The sequence below is a fragment of the Lutjanus erythropterus genome, chromosome 19 (genome assembly GCF_056507025.1).
Source record: "Lutjanus erythropterus isolate fLutEry1 chromosome 19, fLutEry1.hap2, whole genome shotgun sequence".
In the NCBI taxonomy this organism is placed as follows: Eukaryota; Metazoa; Chordata; class Actinopteri; order Lutjaniformes; family Lutjanidae; genus Lutjanus; species Lutjanus erythropterus.
The window spans coordinates 27,231,257-27,240,410 of NC_139335.1; the positions used below are offsets into that span (position 1 = coordinate 27,231,257).

A 9,154-nucleotide genomic window follows, 5' to 3' on the forward strand; every position below is an offset into this window, starting at 1 on the left:
TGCTCGACAGCCACAGTGACACAAGAGGAAGAAACTCTGTACAAAAACTCAGCATGTCAAAACAAGTCAGAGGGGTTGTTCTCCACATTTAACAATCACCAAAATATTTTTTTACAACATAACAAACACACTCAGAGAAATATCAGATTTGATTATATTTTATTGTAGATTTCATTGATTTGTTTTCACAGCCTGTTCAACACAGAAACAGATGTAAACATATTAAACACAGCAAGACAAGACATAGGGTCACTATAAATACGTCTTAGTGCACAACATGTCAGGGAGGGAGTTTGTTTAGTGCTGAAAAGGCAGAATGGACAAAACTACTGAAATGAGCTTTCTTCCATTTTAAAGTCTTTTATCAGCCTCCAGATGGTTTCATGGTGAAGTGATGATTGAGGAGGTGATCAGTGTCATGTGTTACTGTGAGGGTTTGGTGTGTGATGGTTCTGTTATTCATGTCTGAGAGTTTGTGTGTGACAGTGATCTGAGCTCACAGATAACATGGTCCCACTGATAAAAAGTCTTTTTGCAGCTCAGGTGTTCCCACATATGTAGTTGAGACTGTACACATTAAATATTCTGTTGATCTGAGTGGAAATATGAATGTTTGACACATCTGAGTTTTTTTTAATTCTTGTGAAGGATACCAATACACGACAGTTGATCCTTCTTTTATAGTCTGTCAGTGTCCTTCTCTATGCAAAGTGAACTTCCTCACAGTCTGATATAAAGACTTGATATCATGCTGTCAGTTGCAGCAGAAGAAGAGAAGCTCCCATCAGATCACCTTCAATACCAACCATGTTCTCTGTAGCTCTGCTGCTGCTGCTGGCTGCTGGATCCTGTGAGGAGCTTTCAGTGGATTCACACTAAGAAACACATTAGAAACACTGAATATTCACATGAATGATGGAGATAATGTTGATTTCTGTTTCCACAGGTGTGAACAGTATTGATCTCATCCAGCCAGACTCAATGGTTGTGCAGCCTGGACAGTCTTTGACCATCAACTGTCAGCTCTCCGGTTATTCTGTGACTGATAGCAGCTATGGAACAGGTTGGATCAGACAGTGTGAAGGAAAACTGGTGGAGTGGATTTTCCACCAGTGGGGTGGAGGAGACTTTTATCTCAGCTCCAGCAGAGACACTTCAGCTGGAACAGTGACAATAAGAGGACAGAATGTGCAACCTGAGGACACAGCTGTTTATTACTGTGTACGTCGAGCCACAGTGATACAAACCACCAACAGACCTGCACAAATACTCAACAACTAACAAGACTCAACCACACACATGTTCTAAAAGTTAACATAAGTAACAACAGTGCTCTTTGATGAGAATATAAAAATCATTGTTTATGAATTTACTGAATCAGCCTGTTAGTTTGTCAGTGGGAGACAGAAGAAGAGTTGAGTGTTTTAATGTATAGATCTCATTTGAGTTCCAACATCAATATAGAAGAGACTCAGAGAAGATTAATTCTCTCTCAATAAAAGACATGTTTTAATAATATATTATTGTCTGAGAAAGATGGGAAAACATTTTTCCTGTTTTCATGCAATGGTGTAGAAAATTACATCTGATCAACTTAAACTATAACTTAAACAGCAACTATATTATTGACATCACATTAATTGTGAGAACTTGAAATTTTCACCACATTTAGGTTGAGGCTACAAACAAGTCCTCTGTGTGTTTTTTGAGTCTATATATCTGTATATTGTGCTTTTTAAATTGTGCTCAATTAAAAACAAACTACAACTAAACTTGAATATCTTTTTACTAATACACAAATGCAAATTTTCCTTTTGTAATTTGTCCATGGTGGAAGCTCTCATCAGACTCTACTTATGTAAATGTATGTGTGTCATGTTGTCTTTTTAAAGCTGCAGAGGGACGTCTATGGCAGAACACTGGGACACTTTGATATATTTTGTCAAACACTCAGATCACAGAGCACTGAGCTACAGTGTTTATCACAGAATGGAAAATACAATTATCTGGAGTTTATTATTTGTACTTTCTATCCATGGTGAGAAATTCAGTCCTGTTTTACTTCTTTTGTAAATGTCCAACGTGTGATTTACAGGTTTGATAATGATCATCATTTCTTTACTTACAGGAGTTTGGAGTGAGATCAAACTGGACCAGTCTCCCTCTGAGGTGAAAAGACCTGGAGAGACAGTCAAGATGTCATGTATCATATCTGGGTTTGACATGACAAGCTTCTTTATTCACTGGATCAGACAGAGAGCAGGGAGAGCTCTGGTGGATGGTGGGGGAACCCAGAGCACCGAGAGGAAGCCTTCACACAGGGAGAACATGCTAACTCACATGTCAACACACAATCTTCTTACTGTTAGGCTGAAACACAGTTACATTAACAGTTAATGGTTAATTGACGCTTATTACAGCATACATTAACTGTTAGGTATTGGTTATTATGATATTAACTAATGTTAGTAGCACCTTTACAAACTATTAACTGTGTGAATAAATGCCATAGTTAACATGAGCATAATTAGTAAATGATTACTGGACAAATTAGTTAACTATAAAATAACAGTGACCTAAAAAACAGCACTAATCAGTCATCACATCATCAACAATCAATCACGTTATCACATATTTCATGGACAGGTTAACAGTATGACACAAAGCTAACAAAGACCACAACATGTGTTCAGTACAAAAGGTAGTTTATTTGGTGACTGTATTCAGGAATAAGAGATGGGGGATGAAGGGGTGAAGAGAGTTGATTGCATGAGGTTGAGGCTCAGGATGGGGCACATTTCAATTCTTCAGTGTTTCATCCCCCTGTGGTTCCCACAGAACAAAAAGGAAGAGACATTTATGGACGTATTAAAACCTGATATGTCTTTAATGAGAAGAAACTGGGCAACTAGCAGAAACCCACGTGAAGATGGGAAGGACAAGTGAACCCCCACAGAGGGAACCTGGGACAGATGATGTTGAATCTGGGACCTTCTTCCTGTGGGGCCACAGTGATGAGCACTGAGCTGCCATGCTCATATAGATGTGCACTCTGATTGGATTAGAGAGACACAGGTGATAAATGAATAAGACTCAGGTGAAGTGAGTTTGTTAGAGTCACAGGTGGGTGAATTTTCAAAATGAAGGAGATCAGGTTTGCAAGAAAGAAAGTGGTGTTGTTTTGTTCCTGAACCTCAGTTAAAATTCTCCATCAAGTGAGTGACATTATGTTGAAATCAATAATAACTGCAGTTCCTCCTTTAAAACTCTAGAGGGCAGACAAGGACCAGCTGTGTTGATAATACTGATCACAGTCATGGACTCACATGGAACATACATGAAAATAACAGCAGTGAGGAAAACATAACACACTTAAAACTGATGTTTTCATCCAAGTCTCATGTTGGTTTCCTCACTTTGTCGACACAGATGGTTCTAACTTTTTCAGATGTTCATAAGTGTGAATGTGTGTGTCTGTACAGATGTGTTTCAACCTCTCTTGTTTAATGTGCATGAAGTGAAACTGTGACCGTGAAAAAGACAAGCAAAAAGGAATATGTAGAAAATACTGATGATGAAATATTATATCTGTTCCTCACTTGTGGCTTTAAGATCATTTTAAAATGTATCACAATACTCTCTTCAGTTGTGTTGTGTGCCATGAATTGATGTGGATGGATCATATGATTATATTACAGAATGAGGCAGCAAATGTTTGGTCTTTTCTGTTCCATTTGTTTTGAGTGTCTCATCCAAACTGCCCTGAAACCTCAATTAAAAAACATGTTTAAAAATAACAAGCAGAAGACTTCAGTGATAAATATCTTAATACAGTCAACTAAAATCCCTCTGAGTAAATCAAATCCTTTCAGTCAGTAAACGTCATTTATAACCTTTTTATTTTTTCAGCACTGTGAGGAGGAGTCGATGCAAATCCTGATGTCTTCCATCTTTATTTATCTCACTGCAAACTGAAGAAGAGAAACTAAACCACCAACAGACAGAGAGCACAGTTTCACTATGACTTTAACTATCATGTTTCTGATGCTGACATTGATTTCTGGTGAATACACACTTCTGCCTTTTTTTGTTTGTTTGTTTGTTTTAAGGTTTCTGTTTGCTTCTGTTCTGATTGAACTGCTTTTCTTCCAGGTGTTTGCAGTCAGACTCTGACTGAGTCTGAACCAGTGGTGAAGCAGCCTGGAGAATCACACAAACTGACCTGTACGTATGCAGGAATATCAGATAATGATGCTGATATCAGCTGGATCAGACAAGCTGAAGGAAAAGGACTGGAGTGGGTTGCCCACATTTCTGCTCCGAGTGGAAGCACTAAACTTTATTCCACATCAGTTAAGAATCGCTTCACCATTTCCAGAGACAACAACGTGGACCAGGTGTATCTGCAGATGAACAGCCTGAAGACTGAAGACTCTGCTGTTTATTATTGTGCTCGAGAGCCACAGTGATACAGGAAGCCACAGAGCTGTTCAAAAACCACTGCAGATGTCTCTGTTACAGTCACTGATAGGTGATCTAAAACCATGTTATACACAGTGTTATTAAAATAATAATTCAGATGATCTCCACTATGATTCTGTCAGAACTTGTCCTAAATGAGTGGAGTTCATACATGATCAGGTTTCTCTTCTTATGAGGCTGAGCAGAACTTTATATGTAAGAATATCAAAACATTGGGCCTAACAGCCAACATGCTGGATCAGATTCAGCAAACGCTTCTAACCTCAGGTAACTCTGTAAATGATCCACCTGTGCATATTTGAGTGCACGTGCACAAGACTGGTAAATTTGCATAATTAATGCTCAATAATACAATATAAGTCCACGCTTCCCCTTCTGTCAGGAACTGGTCATTCATGAAAATAACATCTAAGAAAAAAAGACTTTCAGGAGTTTGTAGATTGAAGTCCTGCTTTCAGACACCCATAAAGGAAAGTCGGCAATTTTATCAGCATCATTAGGGGAATTAAGGGAGCTGCTAAAGCCAAAGAATCAGGAAAAACTGAAAATAATGATGATTTAGTGGCTATCTACACGTGGACATCATCAACATAGAAGCTGAAGTGCAGATCATGATGATGGATGATATTTTAGAGGGACACTTGTAGGCATGTGGACAGGAGAAGACCAAGTATGGACACCTGGGGGACACCTTGAGACAAAGGAGCAGTGGAGGAGATGTAAAGTTGTAAATGCTGATGAACTGTTGTCTGTCTGTGGGATATGACTTAAATCAGTGGAGGAGGGAAAGCTACAAGTGATGATGATGAAGAATTTAAGATGGGAGAGAAGAACAGTCTGAGGAGAGGAGGAGGTCATGACATGTTGAGTATAATTTTCTTGAGGAGTAATGTTTTGAAATGATAATAAAAGGTTGTTTTCTTTTTCAAGCATTGGGATACCTGTATGTACCCAAATGTACTTGTATCTATTTATACTTGTATAATATCTGTTACAGTTTAAATGCATATAGAAAATTCACAATCCAGTACTACAGAGAAAGGTCTGTGCAAACTCTTCCTTCTTTATAAACACAACAAAAACAACTGTCAAATCATTTAAGGAGGAACAACTGACAGTTTTATGTCTTAGATCAAATTTTGATCAGAAATCACTAAACTGTGAGAGTTTAATATAGAATGGAAAATATGATTGGATATTTTTTGTTGTAGTTGCCATTCATGGTAAGAAAATCAATTCTGATAACTAAAAATATACTTAGAAATGTTAAGTATTTATTTAATATCAAGTTTGATGGATGGTCATGTTTTCTTTACTTACAGGAGTTTGGAGTTAGATCAAACTGGACCAGTCTCCCTCTGAGGTGAAAAGACCTGGAGAGACAGTCAAGATGTCATGTATCACATCTGGTTACACCATGACAAGCTACAGCATCAGCTGGATTCAACAGAAGACACAGGACACACTAGAGTGGACTGGGATAATATACACAGATTCAGGCTCTGCTGACTATGGCAGCTCATTTCAAAGTGGTTTCCTCATGACTGAAGACGTGTCCAGCAGCACTCAGTACCTGGAGGTCAAGAGCCTGACAGCAGAAGATTCTGCTGTTTACTTCTGTGCTCGAAGACACACAGTGAGTGAAGACAGTGGAGCAGCTGCACAAAAACCTCCACAGACAACAAGTCTGTGAATTGATTGTAATGTCATCTGGGTTTACTGGGTTTAAATAGTCAACGAAAGAAACTACGGCTACTGTAGAAACATGGTGATGAAACATGGCAGACTTCTTATTTTCAGGTGATCAAACACTAATGAAAACAGACTTATGAATATTATATTCCATTTCTGTCTGACATCTCAGTTTTAATATTTTGATTGTACACAGTGGACCTTTAATGCAATGCCACTGCCACTTTGAATAAATTGTGGTTCTTGTATATTTTATGAAAAGCCAAGTCTCCAGACTGGAAATAATGACACTGCAAAACTACAATCCAAAATGTCCTCAGTAGAGATCAACTAATCTTTGTGAGGTTTCAGATGTTTTGGGACACAAAAATTGACTTGAATAATTTTGTGATATTGTATCTGTATCATGTCTGTAAAACTGAAGTTACAGTTCTGATTTACCTTCAGCCTTGTCTAATGAAACAAAGATTAAATGCTTAGTGCAGTCAGTCACCACTGACAGTCGCTTAATGACCTGGAAATATGACTGAGGTCTGAAAACACAGCATTTTCACTGGAGTCAATCACAGGTGACACTGGGTGAGACAAACATCATGGACAGTTCACCAGTCAATCAGAGGACTCAATCACATTTCATTGTCATAAAACAAAACTCAAATGCTGTTCCTAAACAGTTCTCTCCTCCCTGTGAGGAGGAGTCAATGCAAAACTCAGTTGTCTTCCACCTCTACTTATCTGACTGCAGAGAGGAGGACAGAGAACAGTGGACACACAGTTTAACATGATGGACTATAGGACAGGACTGCTGCTTTTAACTATCTGCTGGACAGGTGAAGATATTCACTGATCTCAGTTTTACAGAGTTTGTATTTGTGTCATCAGCATATTTCACATGATGTTTCTTCATCCTCTTGACAGGTGTTGATGGTCAGACTCTGACAGAATCTGAACCAGTGGTTAAAAGACCTGGAGAATCTCACAGATTGACCTGTACAGCCTCTGGATTCACATTCAGCAACCACTGGATGGCCTGGATCAGACAGGCTCCTGGAAAAGGACTGGAGTGGATCGCTACTATTAGCAGTGGTAGTGGTACTTATAAATACTACTCTCAGTCAGTTCAGGGTCGGTTTACCATCTCCAGAGACAACAGCAGACAGCAGGTGTATCTGCAGATGAACAGTCTGAAGACTGAAGATTCTGCTGTTTATTATTGTGCTCGAGACTCACAGTGACTGGAGTTGGTTGAGCAGCTGTACAAAATCCTACAGGACTCATCTTTACTGGGCTGATAATATCATGGAATATTTGATATGATATGTAATATAATATATTTTTCTATTTTTTATGTTTTATATATTTTATTCTCTATTTTCCATCACATTCATTTCTGAATACAAAAACATTATAAATTATATAAAAACTATGTCTGTGTTTTCATCACTCAATTTTCTGCACATTAAAAGATACCATAAAGATCACTTGTTCATGTGCTGAAAATGAATAACTACAAATATTGAACATGTTTGTAAATTCAGACACAATAATGTCTGTAAATGACATGAAATCCTGCTCCAGGACTTTTGACAAAATTCACTGATTTTTCAACATCTACAGAATATTCAGTTCTATGATTATGTTAACATGGAATATATCAAAGAACAGAGAACATCTTCTATTTTCAGACACAAAGAACATTTCATTCCAGCTTCATTCATTCTTTTTTATAAGCTCTTGAATTATGAGCTCTTGAGACTCACAGTGACTGGAGTTGGTTGAGCAGCTGTACAAAATCCTACAGGACTCATCTGTCAGGCTGGAAGAGCAAAAATATAATGTTGATGTTACAACTAAACATTGGGTTCAAAAAATATAATAAAGATCACTTGTTGATTAAAAGACAACAACATGGTTACTGAAATTAAACTATTGAGCTCCTACTTACCTAAAACATTTCTACAAATTAAGACACAATAATGTTTGCAAATGATGTGGAAACTAAAGTGAGAGAGAAAATGAATGTTGCAGTTTCTCGTCTACAACCACTAGAGGGCAGTCAGTGTCAAGTTTGTCTCTCCTCTGACCCTCACAGATCTGCTGTTCTCATGGATCTTAACTGACTGACACTCACATGTAGTTTTTTGCATTTTGTCACACAGGCTTCAGTTCCTGAGCAGCTGTTTTCCTCCAGAGGCTCCAAGTTTCTCTGTATGTCTTCAAACATCTGCAAACACTGAAACCATCAAAAGTCTTTTATACAAACCAGCAGCATCAGACTGAAGTTTTCATACTATTTACATGATCCTGACTGCTGTCACTGTGTTTCTGTTTGCAACAAATACAGTCAGTAAGTACAGTCAGTCAGCAAATAAATGAATAAATAAATGCTGCAAAAATAACAAGTTTGTGCTCATATGTTTGAAGTTAATCATTAATGTGATGTAGGAGCTGCTGACAGTAAATAAATTCTCTCAGGAAAACAGCTCATATCATGTATAAATTGTTTTTTAATCATTTCAAAACATGCTGAACACTTTAAACATGACTTATAGAAAGATACATGCATTATTTAGTGTACATCATAATGTTTATTGTAATGCTGATTTAAATGAATACATCTTCATTTATGATACATGTTAATAAGTGCATTAGGAACAGTTATAATGATCCTGATCATGGTTTGTAATTATACAAGAATTTACATAAAGTTGTATCACTGATTTGTTAATGTCATTACAACATATTCAGGCATTAACAGTTTACAGAAAAAGCAAAGTTTCATTTCTGTAAATGTAGGAATGTTTTGAAAATGTTAAAGACTGAGTGTGTAATGAAATTCAAATATGACATGTAAGCAGAGGTGATTTGCAGGCATGTTTTCACTCTGCAGATATAATAACAGTCAACAGACTCTTCTATTGGCTCCAGTTAGACCAACATTGATGCTTCATATGTTTGATTCTATGCAAACTCACTGACC

The 9,154-nt window shown here is 37.5% G+C and overlaps 1 protein-coding gene across 1 annotated transcript; it reads left to right on the plus strand.

Moving 5' to 3' along the window:
- Positions 1 to 807: 807 nt before the first annotated feature.
- On the plus strand, positions 808 to 4,469 carry LOC146310008 (uncharacterized). The gene is made up of 5 exons (XM_084744227.1): positions 808 to 850; positions 947 to 1,063; positions 2,129 to 2,342; positions 3,978 to 4,063; positions 4,153 to 4,469. Exons 1-5 carry the CDS (start codon positions 808 to 810, stop codon positions 4,467 to 4,469), a joined length of 777 nt encoding a protein of 258 aa, XP_084600353.1.
- The last annotated feature ends 4,685 nt before the right edge of the window (positions 4,470 to 9,154 follow it).

Coding starts and splice junctions, on each gene's coding strand:
- LOC146310008 (XM_084744227.1), top strand. CDS start 808: ATGTTCTCTGTAGCTCTGCTGCTGCTGCTGGCTGCTGGATCCT. Junction 2,343..3,977: donor GAGAACATGCTAACTCACAT/GTCAACACACAA, acceptor TGCAAACTGAAG/AAGAGAAACTAAACCACCAA. Junction 4,064..4,152: donor GATGCTGACATTGATTTCTG/GTGAATACACAC, acceptor CTTTTCTTCCAG/GTGTTTGCAGTCAGACTCTG.